The sequence below is a fragment of the Bacillus rossius genome, chromosome 10 (assembly GCF_032445375.1).
Source record: "Bacillus rossius redtenbacheri isolate Brsri chromosome 10, Brsri_v3, whole genome shotgun sequence".
NCBI classification, from domain to species: Eukaryota; Metazoa; Arthropoda; class Insecta; order Phasmatodea; family Bacillidae; genus Bacillus; species Bacillus rossius.
In genome coordinates this window covers 59,117,763-59,135,459 of record NC_086337.1, presented here as the reverse complement: position 1 = coordinate 59,135,459, position 17,697 = coordinate 59,117,763, and the positions used below count along the sequence as shown (strand labels likewise).

Sequence of the window (17,697 nt, the reverse complement as noted above, 5' to 3'; positions counted from 1 at the left end):
ACCGAGTTGTTAAGTTTTGAGATTTGTTTTAATGTGTGATTACATTGATATCAGGACAAAAATTATGTCTAGTGCTAATAGAAATATTTGGCAACCTTACAAGTTATGCAATACCTGCAGATCATGTGTATAGTAATGGCCGTGGTAGTGTTTACATCTTTTAGATTCTTTTTTTTTTTTAAATATTAGGGAGTTTCAAAAATTATGCATTAAGGACCCTGCCTAACTGGGCACACTTACGGTGTCTGAGCTTTAGAAAAGAAAAAAAACCATGCTCTATAAACTTCTCAAGATATCCGAGCAGTGTTTTGTTTACGAAAAGAATTTAAGAATAAGTAGTTCGGTTTCTGGAGTGTGTTTTCAAACTGTATTTTTAGAAGAGTGGAAACGGGTGAAATGCATGTTTTCAGAGTAATTTTTAGTCATGAAACAACCAGTACAGATTCTTGAAAGCACTCAAGGGACTTGCTGTCATGTCCACCAGTTTGGCCTCGGCTGGTATGATAGCACAAGCCCCAAGTGCGCCACCCATCCTACACAATCTATGGGGAGGAAAGTTAGTTCGCCACCCGCCCCTAGATGGCAGACAAAGGGGAATGTAAATTAAGGAAACTTTGTCTACCTGCCCAGCCTAATTCAGGACAAATATGTAAATACCCAGTGTGGTATCAAGAAGCCTTTAAATTATACAAGTGAATGTAAAGAGCATTGTAATTCGAATATGTATGCACAGGAAGGGTACAGATGTGCCCTCCCTGATGAATATGTACATACATTGTATATCTACTCTGGCTGAGCTAAGCCAGGCAGAAAGCTCTTCCCAGTAATTCTGGGTAAATAAAAGTGGAAAGAATACTTGAGCAGGATTATTCAGGCAGCAACCTCTCTGGAGGACCGCTCCTCCTTCCTACCTCTCCCTGCTCTTGGGTAGCGACCCCTACTCGGGGACCGCTCCCGCTCTCTCCCCCCCCCCCCCCTCTGCCTGATCTTCCCCTGCTCTTGGGCAGCGACCCCTGTTCGGGGACCGCTCCCGCTCCTCCTCTCTGCCTGGGACAAGTCATTGCATTATTCCTTTATCTTCATTTCCCCGCCACGTAATGTGATACACTAGTTAGAGCTGGAATGTCATGGTTGCCCTATGCACGGTGAGTCCACAGCCCTGCGCCTAGAGGCGACGCTAGTCCCGTCTCACCGACACACACAGTCCTTGAGTAGTGGCGAGGGAGCCTGATAAAGTCAGTTGCATTTCCTTTTGACAGCCCTGTACATAGTGCCTGCCCTAATGCTTTTATTTCAGTTTGAAATTCCGGAAGACGTCAAGGAAATAATCAGGGATCCTTCGGACAGGGAATCATTCAAGAAAAAGGTTTTAAGTTGTGGTTTCATAATTTTTGACATCACAAGAAGTCCAGATCGGATTGAAGAAGCCCAGTGGGTGCTGAAAGGCAAGTGAAATCAGAGATGTATAATAATATGCATTCTGGTGGGTACAGTTGGTCTATAAAAAATTAAAGTGAAACTTTTCTTTTCTATACAACCTCTCATTACACACCAACCTTCATGGTACACAAATTGTTCTGCTGGTTAGCATGGAGCTCATGCAGAAAGGAGTTTTTTTTATTATTAGCTACAGTTAGCAAAGTATTTTATTGATTCATATGACAGTGGAAAAAATAGTTTGAAAGATAAAGCTAGGGTTCTTTGTTGCACAATCATGCACAGAGGCTTAAGGGGGTAGTATGCTAAACTAATTTGCTTCTAAAATTTAATCTTTTTACTCATGATTTTAAATAAATTCATAATATAACCACATTAAATTCTTAATATAATTTTTTTCTTCTAAAATGATAATTATTTAATGTTTTAAATTATTTTTATTTGTAACATGACTATCAGCAGTTGAGGCTAGTTAACTTCAGAGACAGGCACTACACAAATACAGATACACAATAGACAAAACATGAGATAGAGGGAGAAGAGATTATGTCAAAGTTGGTATTTGATATTTATTGTTTGATGAGACATAAACATTAGCAAAATATTGATCAAAATAATTAAATATTACTTTAGGGTCACTGGAAGTTATCCCATTCATATTTATAGCTAATTGTTATGGATAACCATCTTTCATTATTTTTAAATAACACTAGAATGTTTCAGAATTTTTCTTGATGATGTTTTTTACCTTTTGATTCCAGTTTATTTTATCTCAGTTTATGAGTTTTTTGACTGCTTTATGTTAATGGGAATAATATTTATAGTACTGATGGTTGTTATTACTTTTAAAGAGTAATGTAAAGATTTTTTAGATTTCAAAAAGTGCAGTCAAACCACTCACAATGTATGGTGCCTACACACAGTATGTAAACAATCTGTACAAGACTTGTATTAATATTTATGTCTTCTTTGTCTTCATATTTGTGCGCTCCACACTTTAAAAGCATATTTGCATTAAATCCTTGTAAATTTGACAGGTAGTGTCAGGGACTTCTTTTGTACGCTGTGGGAAATCCCTGACTGTACTGTAACTCCCCATTCTGTGAGAAAACCCTTTATATGAAGAATAACTCTTCCTGTGGGAAGTCCCAGTCAGATGTGCAGATGTTCTTTGTTGTTATAACTTTTCTGGTTTAACATGAGTGGCAGAAAGCAGGATGTTGTATGGCTTCCATTCGAACATGGCGAGAACAAAAATAACCAACGTAATAAAAAACAGCCTGGTTCTAACCAAAAAGACCAGGTTTTTTTCCCCAACCCTGTAGGTCAATGATAATGCTATGATAAGTTGTAAATTAATGAACACATGGAGCAGCTGAAGTAGCTTGGCTTTGGGGTTGTAGCCGTGTCCTTGGCAAATTAATTCACCGACGTTTCGGTCGACATTGCAGTCGCCATCATCAGGGAGCAGTTACCTGCTGATGTCGACCGAAACGTCTGTGAATTATTCGCCGAGGACGCGGCTACAACCCAGCAGCCGAGCTACTTCGGACCATGGCCGTGAAAGCCATGGAGCAGCTAATGACTGGTCTTGCAGTTGTCGAGGACTACCTGTCCAACATGCGGAGCGCCACCCCGAAGGCCTACAAGAACCTGGCGGAGCAGCGAGTGTTTGTGCTGGTCTCCTCGGTGCTGACCTGGGCCCTCACCAAGCCCGTGGACCCGGTGAGTGGCGCATCTGCTCTCACTGTGGCCCAGTGAGCGTGATGGAGGCCAGATTCCGTGGTTTCACTTTTAGGTTGATTGCGTTTATAAAACAGGACATTTTGGTGTTATTGTTTTTTTCTTCTTGTTTTTTTTTTATAAATTCTGATTATTCGTAAAGATAGCATATTACTGAACAAATATGACACTTATGATATTTATTTCACCTAAACAGTGTCATTTAGACTGTTACATGATCCATTAAAAAAATATAAAGATTTGTAATAAGTATGTCTTGGACAGAACTACATGGAACAATAAAAATTATTTTTTTTGAAAAATGTACTAACATCGTAATGTAAATAATGAATTGCTAGTAAGTTACAAGATCAGAAAAAGTAAAATTAATTTTCCCTATATACTTTAGACATATATTTTGGTACAAACTTCTTGCTGGAAAAAAATTACATTAATTGAATTTAATGCATTAAAAGAATATTTTTTTATGTTTTGAGTTAAGTTTTAATTAAAATGCTAATTAATTAAAAGATTTTAGTTGAATTTTGGTACTCAATGGTGTATTAACTTGCATTTCAGTGTTATGTGGTAGTTCGGTTTTATCGCAACTCACCATATAGTCTTGTCCCTAGTGATTACAACCACAGAAGGTCCTTAAACCTGAGCGTGCAAAGCCAATCATGCAGAACCGGGTCAACCCGATTGTGTTAATTTAAATGTTCATCTTAATTTTTATCTGGATGTCTTTCCTGCCAATTATAACTCTCTTTTCTCGATCAAGCAATTATGATAAACAAATTTAATATAATTTTCAATGATAGTTGTTACAACATAGTCTATTTTTTAAAAAAATCGTAAAAAGAAATGATATTGCAGTGAAGACTCTAGAAGTCTAGATAAAGAATTTATTAATGTCTCAGAAAATTGTTTCCTCTTAAGAGTAATGTACTGATTGATGAAAGAAAATACAAAACTTATTCGTCTGTTTTTTTCTTCTTCTTCAGCATTTGAGATTTTTGTAGTAAAATCTAAGTTGAGCTTCAACACTATCTCTCGAACAAACCCAACAAATCCATCTCCCGGTTTCAGCTGAACACAATAATTAATGGCCTAAACCACATTTATCTGATTTTTTTTTGGTATTGCCATTATTTTTACAAAAGGAAAATATACTTGAGATATTTTAGGGTTTTACTTTGAAGTACAGTAGTTATCATTTAGTTAAGTAAAAATAGTGTGCAAAATTGGGTGTTATCGTCATTAAAAAAAACCAAAGTATTGTTCTAATAATACAAGTTTTTACTTGTGTACAAAATAATTCATATATACTATGTCTACAGAATTGTTCAAGAGATCAAAAAAATTAATATAGGACTATAGAATCTCTTAAAGCATTACTTAAATTTTTCATACAGTCAGATTTGGTATTGTGGAAATAAAAGACAGTTTGAAGGTAGTGCTTGGTATTTTCTAATTTTATTTTCTGAAGCACTACATGAGTGGTTGAAGCACTACATGAGTGGTTGTCTAAGTGCCTCAGGAAGAACCAGACTCGCCGTTCATAGAGAGCGACTACAGGAAGAGGAAGCCTCATCCCAACTTCAGTCAGCACGCTGCCTTCGAGAAGGAACTGCTCAGAACTGGCAGAAAGGTGAGGTTCCTCTGCCCTTCTGAGCTCCGTCTTGCCCCTGTGACTTGCGAGCACACGGATTGCTTTAGGTCACCGACAGTGTAGGAACCCATGATAAGACTGTATAAAGCCTAATATTCCTTATTGCAAATCCTTCGTGAGTTTACAAGCCATATATATTTATATATGATGTGATGTTTTTAAAATTAAACTTTTTTTTATTTTGAATAATGCTCGCAGGCTTTCACTGCCTTGTCTGAACCTGAAGCAGCTTGGCTTCTGGGATGTAGCCGCGTCCTCGGCGAATAATTCACCGACGTTTCGGTCGACATTGCAGTCATCATCAGGGAGCAGTTACCTACAGTTACCTGATGATGGCGACTGCAATGTCGACCGAAACGTCGGTGAATTATTCGCCAAGGACGCGGCTATAAACCAGAAGCCAAACTGTTTTTTATTTTTATTTAGTACGTATTTTGACACCCTTGTTTGGTGGCGTGTAGGCCTGCTGTAGGTATAGTAATATTGTTGGGTAAATGCAGTTTAGATAATTCATTGGTTAGTTAGTACTGATTGTCTTTTACCGCACGTGATAAACATCACACAAACTGCAATGGCCGCTACGTACGCACACACTAACCAGATACAGGAAAATAAAACAGGAGTGGGGAGACATTACTATAGTCAAGTTGAGGTTTAAACAATTTACAAATCAACAAGTATGTTGTTGTATCCTTAAAAATTTTTGCTCAGGAACGAGACACCTGTTATCGCTCGTAAGAAATTTAGTCTTAAATGTAAAGCATATCAATTTTTTCTGAAGTGAATATTACAGAAGCTATTGGTAGAGACAAGATTTTATTTTATTTTTTTTTTCAGGGAAAATTTGTTTTTAAAACAGGAGATTTCTGTGTTATTGGTTTTATTTTTTATGAAGGCTGTTTATTAAAAAAATAAAGGATATAACAACTATTTTTTAATAATGTTGAAAAATTTAGGTTATAATTTAAGTTTGTAGATTCTGGGTGATCTTCCTTCACATAAAGGGAGTGTTGGCATTTTGTTTTTGACTTGAGGGCGTACCGGTGTTGAGGTTGGAATATCGGTGGAAATTAATGGGCGCCACCATGTGAGTGGGCACGTGGACCCAGCTGGAAAACTCTAACTCAGGGCGTTATGTGGCCCGTGTGCGGCGAGATATTAGCCCTCCTGATTTTTTACGCAGCACCTGTCCCTAACTAAGCCTGCTCTCAGCGTCGGGCACGCTCCTAATTATCGCAGTGGGGGCGTCCCACACGCCGCTGACCAGGTTAAGGACCCACGTGGCCCCCCGAACACAAAACACGTGACTCAGTTAATTGGTTTTTATTTACTCACGTTACACGCCCTTACACAATCATCCCTTGATACTGCTATAAAACGCCCGAGGCACGAATCGAATTAGGTGAGGAGGCGAATCACGCACGTGGCCGCCTCAAGCCGTTACTTAATACACTGATGATAGAAAACTCCGGAGAGTAAATAACTATTAATTAAGCAGTCTCTCCGACCGAGAGAGGCCCCGAGGATAAAAAGAAAACGATTTGAATAAATTAATTTACAGAACTACTTCTCGGTGAAACAACGGTGATGTCCTCGGGGTGTCTGCAGAGACGTCCGCTCTCGGCCGGCTGTAGAAGGAGACTGGGGAGAGACCAGGGCTTGCGGAAGGCAACATGGCGCCCTTCGTGCCGAACACAATTACCGTTACAACTTAGCTATGGCGTGCCCCGGGTTACTATTGAAAAATACATAAATCCTTTTACAAAAATTAGTACATTACATCCATGCCCAGACCGTCTGTAATAATTACTTCTATGATAGAAAATGGTTCAAATGAAGTTGCATGCTAGTTCCTCCGTCACCCGCTAGGGAGCAACCTTGTCCATGCTTGCACTTATTAAATAACAAAACATCATGAATTAGTTAAATAAAAGACACTCACATGCATAGCCGTCGTGACACTATTTTGGGGCGAAAAGAAAAGGATTACAATATTTATTAATACCAATTAGGGGTGCGGCGCACTGCAGCTAAGTGCCCTCTTGCCGGGCTAGCAACACACGCACACACGCACGCACAAGCGGGAGGTTTGAACAGATGGTGGTGTTTGGGCGGTGGCATATCGGGCTCAAAGGGGCCGCAGGCCCGGACGACGTCAGACTTATAATTTCAAATCCGTGCTGTAATTAATTTTTCACTTTGAGGAAATTTTTTTTAATAAAGTGGTCTTGGAATTCATTTATGTACAAAACAAAAACAACCTAATGTGTGAGTTTAGATGCGTAGTGTGTAGCCTACTAATGCCTAGGGCTGGAAAAATTAGCATCTTTTTTCCCCAAAATTAGCATCTATGATTTTATAAGTTAGCATCTGTTATTGTGAAATGAGCTTATTTAAAATTAAATTCACATATACAAAAAATTATTTTAGACTCAAAATTACTTTTTCATGACCATTTAGATGTTATAATTTCTCATTTCCCTCATTAAATACATTACTTTCCATGCAACGACTGTTGATTTTATTTTAACACTATCCATTTCTTTAATAGGATCTAAAAATTAATATTCCTCTATAATCTGGAATAGTATTAACGTAACCAATAATATAAAATTGAAAAATTAAAAAAAAAAAAACTAATCAAATTTATTACTCATAAACAATTTCCTCATAATAATTTAGCATCTCTCTTTGATCGGCGAATTTACTTTGTAAAAAATTCTTCTTCCAAAATTAATTGGAGCAAGTTGTGCAGAGGAGCCAGGGTGCCTTCGCAGTCCGGTCATCTGGAGTTCTGTGCCACAGTCTCCCGAGCCCGTGGCAAGTGCTGTGCTGGTTCCCTCCCAACAGGAGGCATTGCATATACAACTTTATTCTTTCCTTTTGCTGGAGGGGAACGACATACTTCTGTAGATTGTGTATGCCCTCCTTCACAGGAACCGTGGTCTCTGTCGTGCGACACAGTCTCCAGTGACCTCGCTGTCGACACAAGTACCTACCAGGGTGGCCACATTCGGGAAAGTTAGGGAAGTTGGAATTGGTCAGGGAATCTACTCGAAAGCTTGGAAAAGTAACGGGAATTCCCCCAGGGATAGTAATTAAGAGGAAATGTCGTTCTTCAGACTGTGAACACACATTTAATTTCAGACGGTGTGTCAGCACATCCTGCATGTCACATGGCCAGCATGGCATGGTGGAGGCTGGATTCTCTTCTTTTTTATTAAATTGAGCGTACGCACATTTGAAGTTATACTTACAAGATGTGATAAAACACTAACTTTAATTTTGCATGCAAATAATTAATAGAAATATTATAAATGGAGTGATATAAATACAGCTGGTAAAGTATAAATTATATCAAAATTTAAAAAAATGTAAGTAAATACTCACTATTCAATATTAATGTAAACACGTGTGTAAATTTATATTTTAATTTATTAAAACAATCAAGATAAGATTTTAAACAGTAATGGAAAGCAATTAGTGTGCTAAATGTTTATTATAATTTTTAAAAAATATAATTTTTTTTATTAAAAAAATATAATAATTCGTAATGCAAATAAATTATACATGCGGGATCTTAACCTCACTGATATAAATGCATTTGAAAATACACTTGAAAAAGTTTATTTATGTTATTTATATCACTAATATTCACAATAAATAAATATTAGTAATGATATGGACCATTATTCAATATCAAATATTAAATTATAGGATGTAAAAGGCACATATATAATTATATTTAGCCTTTCTTTTTTTGTATGTTGCATTTTTTTCATAAAAAAAGAATAACTTAAAGATGTATAGTCAGGAAAATTAGAAGTAGTGTTCTTGGAAATTCACGGAACAGTTAGGGAAGTTTTATTTCAGATTAGTGTGGATGTCCTGAAAACTGAATGAATGAATGAATGAATAAATGGACTGCTGACTGCGGGAGGAGCGCTGTGATGGTTGTGGCGGGGTGTTGCCGGCAGAACGCGTCGAAGCTGAAGGCGCTGGTGGCGGCGGCGGGCGTCATGTACGGCGGGCGGGAAGACGCGCTGCACTTCTTGTTCGAGATGGCGTGGCTCGGCCAGGCCTCGCTGCCCGTGTTCGGGCCGGGCAGGAACATCGTGCCACTCATCCACGTCAAGGACCTGGCCAAGTGAGTCCTGAGTTACAGCACTCCTGTTACTTTACCAGCGACCCGCCCCGGCTTCACATTCACACTAAATACACTGCAGAATGTCTACCACTGCAACCTCTATGTAGTCCTAGTCCCTTCAATTTGTAATATCTCCGAAAATATTCATTTAAATTACACGCTGTGCAGGGCCATATCGATCTATATTAAATGCACAATGTATTTAAGTGTTGTGTCCTTTCGTAAGTTGGCAGCAGTGGGACATGTTGTAAACAAAGGTGTTTATGGCGGGACGCGGCTACGACGGGCGCGGCAGGTTGTGTGTTTTGTGTGAACAACGAGGTGCAATACGAGTACCATGAATGCTGCGATGTGTGGCGTTAGTGTCATCAACTTAACATTAAGGTACTTAATTGGATAAGGATTAATGCTTCGTAAATAAGCCATTATTTCTCGTAAAAAGTAAAAGTATAAAAAATGGTTATTGTGGGTTGTCCCTAGGAGATAGACACATACCATCGCAGTATTTTTTGTAGATCTTTTTAAGGTGTACAATACTGTAGTACGTTATTCTGATCTATCTCGTAGGGTTCAGCCAGCGTTTGCGATGTAAGCGCAAAAAAATGTGTTTATTTACGAAATCACATAAGAAACCTCTGAAATTATCAGTGTTTCTATACTATATTATGCATGTATTGTACATATAAACCTTCCTCTTGAATCACTCTATCTATTAAAAAAAAAACGCATCAAAATCCGTTGCGTAGTTTTAAAGATCTAAGCATACATAGAGACAGACAGACAGCGGGAAGTGACTTTGTTTTATACTATGTAAGGATTTACACATTCCGATTAGCCTTTGATTATGGTAGGCTGTGGAACAAGTCATTTGTGTGTGAATCATTGTGATATTTACAGTTTACATGTCCAAGAACATACTAAGATCAAAGCGAGACACTGAGAAACTGAAATATGCATTCGCAATAAAATAATGTGTACATACTGACGTGGCCGGGGGTTGTTCGGACAGCTTTAAGGCGGTGTGTTAGTGGGCGCCACCACGTGGTGAGGCACGTGGACCCGGTGAGACTCCCAACTCGGGGCGTGACGTCGCCCGTGTGAGGACATGACTCGTTTCCCCCGCGCGCGGCTTGTAGAATAACCTGGCCTCAGCCCGCTCTCAGCGTCAGGCACGCTATGCTTACGCAGGGGGCTCTTAGGGCGTCCCACACGCCCGCCGATGAGGGTACACACGTGGTCAATTAAAAGAATGAGTTCGGAGCTTTTGTGGTTTATTAGCCCCTGTGGGAACAGGGGGCTCGCAAAACACGTTACATCTACTCACGAAAGAAAGCTGTTCAAAAGCCTTGCGGCGCGATCAGTTTAGACGAGGGCCGGCCACCACGTGGCCGGGATTTAAGATTCGCGTTTATTCAAAGCCCCGCAATCGGGGTTTATATATTTAATTAAACAGTCGGCCCCCGAGGTAGGCTCCGAGGACGAACGAAAGCGATTAGGATTTAAAATTACACAAACAGAATTACCAGATCAGCGGAAGCAAAGTTGAAGTCCCCGGAGTGCTGGAAGCGTCCTACCTCGGCTAGTGATGAGATGAGACTGGGGTGAAAAATGGCCGCCGTGGTAGCAAGACAGTGGCGCTGCGCGCCGAAACAGACAGTACCGTTATTCCAACTAGACTGCGCCGTGGCCGATTTAAGAAATACATAAAACGTACAAACACCTCTTCACATTTAAAAGTAAAGCTACATGCACTGCAATTACATAAAAGTTCAGTTAATCAAATATTAAATATAAACGATAATATTGCCAAATGGCCTTCGGCAAGTCTGCGTCTATAGCGGCCAGCTAATATTTAGGTGGGACAAAATTGAAGGGAATACTGTTATTAAAGCTACATTTACTTAATGGGTTTTTTTTAAAGAAAACAACAAACATGACACTTAATAATAATCACGGGAGCGAAGCACTGACTCTACTGCGCCCTTTTCCTGTAGTCCGTGGCGCTCTCTCACACGCACACACACTCCCATGACGTCGGCGGGCGGTTCAATGCCGAGGAAGGAAGGAGGGGGGTTAGGGAGGTGGTGGCATATCGAGCTAGGACGCAGCCCCGGACGATGTCAATACCTTTAAAAGATGAAAACTTTCAGAATTTGTATGTTTAGTTTGTACAAATTAAAAACAAATATAATATATTTTAATGATATACACGTCTATAAATAGAGACAAAATATAATGGTTTTATTTTTAGGCCAATTTTGTTTTAAAAAAAATATATATATTTATTTTTATGAAATCTGTATATTCATAAGATAGCACTGTTTTCAACAAATACTACACTCACTTGTTCAATGATACTTACTTTAACAAAACTGACGTCAGCCGGGACTACGCCCCATGAGCCTAGTCAGTCTCCGTTTCCTCAACCTCCCCCTCCCCTTCCCTGGCATTTGTACCGCCATGTACGTAGTCGTGTGTTTGAATTGCGCGCCACGAACTACCACAAGAGGGCGCTTAGAAGCAGTGCGGCGACCCCTAAAATTGCTACGTTTTAATATTATTTGTAAACCTTTTGTTTGTTTTCATTCGTCTTTGCCCCAGTGTTGTGCAGTTTACTTGTGTTTTCTTTAATTTAAATATGTTACTTGAAAGAACCACAGACGTTGCCCGGGCGGACCCGAACAGGCACGGACTTGGACGAGGGTAGGAATGTTTTTATATAAATTATCATTAAATAAGTAAATATTAACGAACTTTAAATTGTCAGTAATTTTTATATATTTTTTAATGTTTATCTGTAATTTATTTAACTTTCGCCGGGGCACGGAATCATAGGATGTAATAACGGTAATTGTGTTGGCGCGGAGGCGCCATGTTGGTCGAGACGAGCAGAGCTCTCGCCCCAGTCCATCTTCATCACTGACCGAGAGCAGACGCGCCAGCACCCCGGGGACCTCAACCATTGTGCATCACTGACCAAGTAATTCTGTATCGTTAATTCTTTCTAAATCTCTTTCGTTCGTTATCCTCGGGGCAGCTCTCGGTCAGCGGACTGCTTAATTAATTAATTGTCTCAGTTGAGTTTTTTTAACCATCGTGTAATAAGTATACTTTGTAGCATGGCCACGTGTGTGGACCATGCCTTCACCTAAGTCGATTCGTGCCTCAGGCTTTTTAACCGTGTAACGTGTAACGGACGTGGAGATAACGTGTTAGTGAAATTAAATCTGGGTATAAATATAAACTGAGTATTTTATTTAACCACGTGGTGAGTGAGCCTACTTAGCCTAGGAGTGTGGCGTGCCCGACACCTAGAGCGGGCCAGGTCTGGATAGGTAGGGTAGACAGGGCTGGTAACTCGTCCCCACTTGGGCTACGTAACGCCCTGAGTGAGAGACTCCGCCGGGTCCACGTGCCCTTCCACGTGGTGGCGCCCATATTTAACGTCTTAAAATCACCGGGAACGTGCGAGCAGCCCTCAAAACAGTGTCATTTTGAGTGATACATGATGCACTTTTACAATATAATAAATTTTAATAAGCATCCCAAACTATTGAGATCAATACAAATAAATCAGCAAGTTATGAAAAAATTTTTAAAGCGTTTGAAAAATCTACCAATGTCGTAATAACGTCTGTGGTCTGGTCAGTGATGTTTCCAACCTTCTTTCGGACAACTGTTTAGAATGTTTCTACCACCGACGGCAGCGTAGGCCTTCGGCGAGACTCGATGTGCTTCGTTTTTGCTCTTTGGTGAGGTTAAAATTTTGTATGGAACTGTCTCATCATGGAATTTGGGTTAGAAAATAATAATAAAAGTTCAAAACTTTTTTTTTCCTGCTGTTTATTTTTGCATGAACATCATCATAACTTCTGAAATACATTAACAACCTTAATTTTTTTTTAACTACTACTCATAATGCTAGATCAGTTTTCCAAGTATTTTATGTATTTGAAATTCCTTTTGCTTTGCTGGAAGCAAGGAAGTTACAAGAGAGACATTGAGACTAATGTCAAAACAAGTATATGTTGTACATTGACAAACATTATCGCAAAAAACCTTTAGGTTTACCAGAAATTTTGGTGTAAAGGACTTATAGACTTAATTGTATTTTTTAAAATACATTACATTATTATTAGGATCAGAACGCTGAGCTTTTTAAGAAAATGCATGTTAAGGCAGCTTACGTTTTAAACTTACATTGAATTTCTAGAGTGAACCAATTTGCAAACACAGTGATTGGTAGGTATGGAATCCCCCAAAGTTTGGTGGATAACTACAACATAGAAAATAATTTATTTCACAGCTCAGAACTTTCTATGATAAAAATACAAAGACATATCTTGTAACACTTTTTTGCCCACTTATTTTTCAGCATAGTGTACAACATCTTTGAAGAGTTTCCCGAGGAAATACGATATCTGCTCGCTGTTGAGTCTCCTGTGGCAACCCTCAATCAGATCACTAGGGTGTGTTTGGCTACTTACTTGTTACTTTAGTCAAAACTTAATGTTTTTGAAATGAAAGGTCATGGTGCCCGATTTGTTTGAAGTTTTAGTTTTTGGGTTGAAGCCACAGCACAATGCTGGAGTTATGTTCTCTTTCTACAAAACTATACTGTGCTGTTTGAGTTTTATGGAATATTGTATGTGTTGTGTGATGGTTGTGGTGTTTTTGAATTGTTTTTCTTTGTTGTTGTGTTTTTTTAACCCTTGCCATGCTCTGCTTCTGACATATTCACCCCTTTCCCCATCCAAAACCCTTATGGAAGCAAGCGTCGAAATCACAGAAGTAGCGGCCGTGTGTTCAAACTGGACGGACGTGCTTGCTTGAGCGCTCTTATATATTAATTCATCACTGACTGATCAACGTGATTTTCGAAAGGTTGTCATTACCCCTACAAGATGCAACAGCTATTATATTAGGACAAGACACTATTTGTTAGAACAAGACGTCTATCTTCTCTTTGTACTCTTTACAAGAACAACAGACTTATTTATAGATTAATTTCAAACTTTAATAAAATGAACATGCTATTTAGTTAAACTTGAATATAGAATTTACTGTCAATCTGTAGAAGTCACTTTAATCTTTAATAATATATTATATTTATTTTTCTAATAACTTTGAACTAGTTATAATTTTTACTTTATCATTTATTCTTACATTAGTTGTCATTATGTCTTTTTCGTAGTTAAACACACTGTATGTTGTATTGGTAAATGTTGCTACTGCTTGAATCTTTTAAATTAATCTATATTTGTGTTTGTTTGTCATTTGTGTTTTGTCCTTTGTGTACTGTTATTTTATTTATGTCATGTCTTTGTCTTTATGTTGTGCCTACCCAATAGGTATTAAAACTATTGGTAGGCATATTACAAATAAATAAATAAATAAAATGTTTCACTATGCTACATGCAACAATACCTAATGTGAAACATTTGGTTGATGTGGTTCTACATGCATCATACTGTTACGATCAAACTGTTTGAGTCATTACATTTAATGCGTAGTTCAGTGATGTAAAAATTGCAATTAAGTACTTTACACTTATACCTGTGGCAAATTTTGTAGATAATTTGTGATGTAAAACCTTCTTAGCAAATTTCCTGCTTAATAAGAAAAAATTTAGCATTTGACCTGTAAATTCATAAAATCTGTCCTTTTTTTAAAATACATTTTCCCTATTAATAAGTTTACAATGCTATGTACATTGAGAAGCTTAGGAGTTTTATGTAATGATGTTATTTTTAACTTTTACAGGCGATAAGCAAAACTCTTGGAACTGGAAAAACTAACAATGTCTCAATTGAAGAAGCATTTCTCTTGCCACAAATAACTGTGAGTACAACATTAAGTTTGGTTGTGAAATAAATAATTTATTTATTGTTTATGTGTTTCCAAAACACAGACACAATATTTTTTTTATGTCATATTTTAAATATTTGAAATAATGCAACACACAGAAAAATTTAAAGTTAATAAATTGTGCTAGTGGCTAGACATTCATACAAAAACTGGCTGTTGTCACGTGTATCAATATTTATCCGTTACTATTGGGATCCTCATCCATTTAAATCACCAAGGTGTTGATGATCATACAGAAAATCAACATTACGAGAGGGAAAGTGACATACAAATGGTTTGGTGAACATTGCATTTAGACTGTTACCTACATATCTTAACTTGATTTTACCAAGTCATTTTTTGCCACTATTTGATTTGGTAACTTTTTGCTGTAAAATCAAGTAGTAAATATTTACTAAGAATCAGAAACTACATACATACATTAATGAGTAGTTGCATTGAGGACAGTGGCGGATTTACCAGCAGGTCGAGTAGGCTTGAGTCTAGGGCGGCAGATTTTTGGGGCGGCAAATTTGGGGACCGATTTTTTTTTTTGTGCTACCTCATAGAAATTAAAATGATTTCTGCATGACGGTTTTCTGTTTTCTGATGTTTTACAGACAGACGTCTGCCACAAATTTTGCAGATGACTATCCCCTCTCCCTTGTCATTGTACGTTCCGTGAATCCGTGTAGCAAACTTCCATATTCTAGAGTAAAACAGCTAGTTCGCCCCCCCCCCCCCCCCCCCAACCAGTGATCGGCCGCTGCGCCCTCTGCCCACATGATTCAGCTTTGATTAGCTCAAAAATATACCCAAATATTATTTTATGTGCAATTTCAACGAAATTGTTGGATTTTAAAAATAATCTACGACATAAAAATTGTAGAGGCAAGGGCGGCAAACACTTGAAAATTTGTAAATCCGCCACTGATTGAGGAAAAATGAAATAGCAGGTGTTACGAGGCCCTGAGGGAGTCCCGCTCACCGGGCCCAGAGCGGTGTCGCAGAATGACGGGGAATGGGTGGAAAGGAGATGGGTACAAACTAACAGCTGGCACGCCCTGCTTGCTTACAGCAACAGGTCTACGACATGGTGACGCAGGACCGGAACATGGAGCCCGTGTTTGTCTCGGAGATGGGCTGGCTGTCGGAGAGGAGCTTCGTGGAGAACATCCGGCAGGTGGTGGAGGAGTACAAGGAAGCCAGGGGTCTGAGGGTGAGTGCGTTCACTCCCTTTCCAGATGTTCTGAGCACGTGGCTACTGCAATGGGGGTTCAAGTGTTCATCGAATCCTAGGGCGTCACCACATGTATAATGGGCATGTGGACCCGGCTGCTCTGTTCCCAGGGCCGTGACGTAGCCCGTGTGTGGCGAGGCCTGTTTCCCCCTGCATCACTGAAAACCCCCGAGAATGACGACAGGTGCATGAAGTTGCTTCCTCTCGCAGCGCTCGCGACTCACTGCCCGTTCGTCCTCGCTCGGCAACTCTCGGGAGCGGAGCACTGACGTCACATCGGTGGGCGGTCGTAGAGGGTGGTGGTGGAAGGAGGAGGCTCACAGCGTGTAAGGGGGGAGGTGGTGGCACATCGGGCTCAGAAGGGCGCAGCCCGGGGCGATGTCAACGTGATAGTGGCAGGGTGTTAGCATTTAAGGTGACCTTGGAAAGCATAATGGAATGGATTTAGATTCTGTTAAATTTTCAAGTCCGTTCTTGTATCTCTTATGCTCACTTTACATAAATTAAGCAACAATTTGAAATCTGGTACAATGTAATATTTTGTTGTTTGGCGTTCTCTACAGTATTCATTTACCTTGCTATGCGAAAATTTTCTGTCAGAAATGTTCTTCAGCAAGGTCAAATTGCCACATAAATTATTTATAGAAAATTGGGAAAACAAATGCCCAGTGATAACTCCAACTGATGTGATTTTTTCCCCCAAACCATCTGCACAAATACCTGGTTAAAAGGACACTATTCTGTAGTATTTTTTATGTTGGTCAATTTTTAAAAATTCAGGAGTCAACCACTAAGTATGGGTGCCACTGACACATTATGTTTCTTTATAAATTATGTCCCACTCCAGACCACCTCGGCTAGCTCAGAATTCGGTCTGAAGTGGACGCACATAAAATAGTTGCAAAAAAAAAATGATTTGGGGGCAGGAAATTATATAAGTTCCGTAAAAGTTTACGGTCAATGATTCAGTTACTGTAATAATGTCTCTCGGACACCAAACTGGTTTTAACGGTTTTTTTTTTTGATACTGAAAAATACACAGTCATTGTGGCCGCCATCTTGCGATCACAAAAACAAGCACAGGTAAAATTTACAAACACGTAGCGCATAAGTTGTTCACTTATAATTTCAAAATAAGCAAGTTTACTGTTCACATAGCCCATGGCAATGTTCGAGATTGCGCCATTGTCCCGAGGACGTAGTCCTTCTGTCTCGTACGTGAGTTACTAGATATCCAAGGAACTTAATTTTCTGTGAAGCTTATAATTTTCTGTGCATAAGTTTCAGTAATAAGTGGTTTGAAATCAAAAATGTGTTTTTTGAGTGCTGGTGCTGTAACTCTCGTGCTGTCTTGCAGCCTGTGAAGATATTTGTGCACGGGCCGCCGGCGGTGGGCAAGACGGAGCTGTCTCGCAAGCTGTGCGCCCACTACAGGCTGCACCACCTGACGGTGGAGAGCGTGGTGGAGGCTGGCCTGAGGGACCTGGTGAGACGCGGCGACGCTGCAGGGAGAGACGCGTCTCGGGAGGCCAGGGAGGGACGCGGGCGTGGCGGTGGTCGCAGGAGGCCCGGCTGGAGCAGGCCGCCGCCCGGGAGCAGGCAGCAGCCGGCGAGGGACAGGAGGAGGAGGGG

General features: G+C 39.6%; 1 protein-coding gene across 1 annotated transcript in view; it reads left to right on the top strand.

Moving 5' to 3' along the window:
- The window catches only part of LOC134536364 (adenylate kinase 7-like), a 30,699-nt gene that overhangs the window by 2,893 nt on the left and 10,109 nt on the right, over positions 1-17,697 (top strand). Inside the window, exons 3-12 of the mRNA XM_063376118.1 lie at positions 1,298-1,426; positions 3,016-3,162; positions 4,700-4,810; positions 8,809-8,978; positions 13,354-13,447; positions 14,742-14,819; positions 15,904-16,044; positions 16,176-16,322; positions 16,425-16,467; positions 17,325-17,674. Coding sequence (XP_063232188.1) covers positions 1,298-1,426; positions 3,016-3,162; positions 4,700-4,810; positions 8,809-8,978; positions 13,354-13,447; positions 14,742-14,819; positions 15,904-16,044; positions 16,176-16,322; positions 16,425-16,467; positions 17,325-17,674 — 1,410 coding nt within the window. The remainder of the gene's footprint in view (positions 1-1,297; positions 1,427-3,015; positions 3,163-4,699; positions 4,811-8,808; positions 8,979-13,353; positions 13,448-14,741; positions 14,820-15,903; positions 16,045-16,175; positions 16,323-16,424; positions 16,468-17,324; positions 17,675-17,697) is intronic.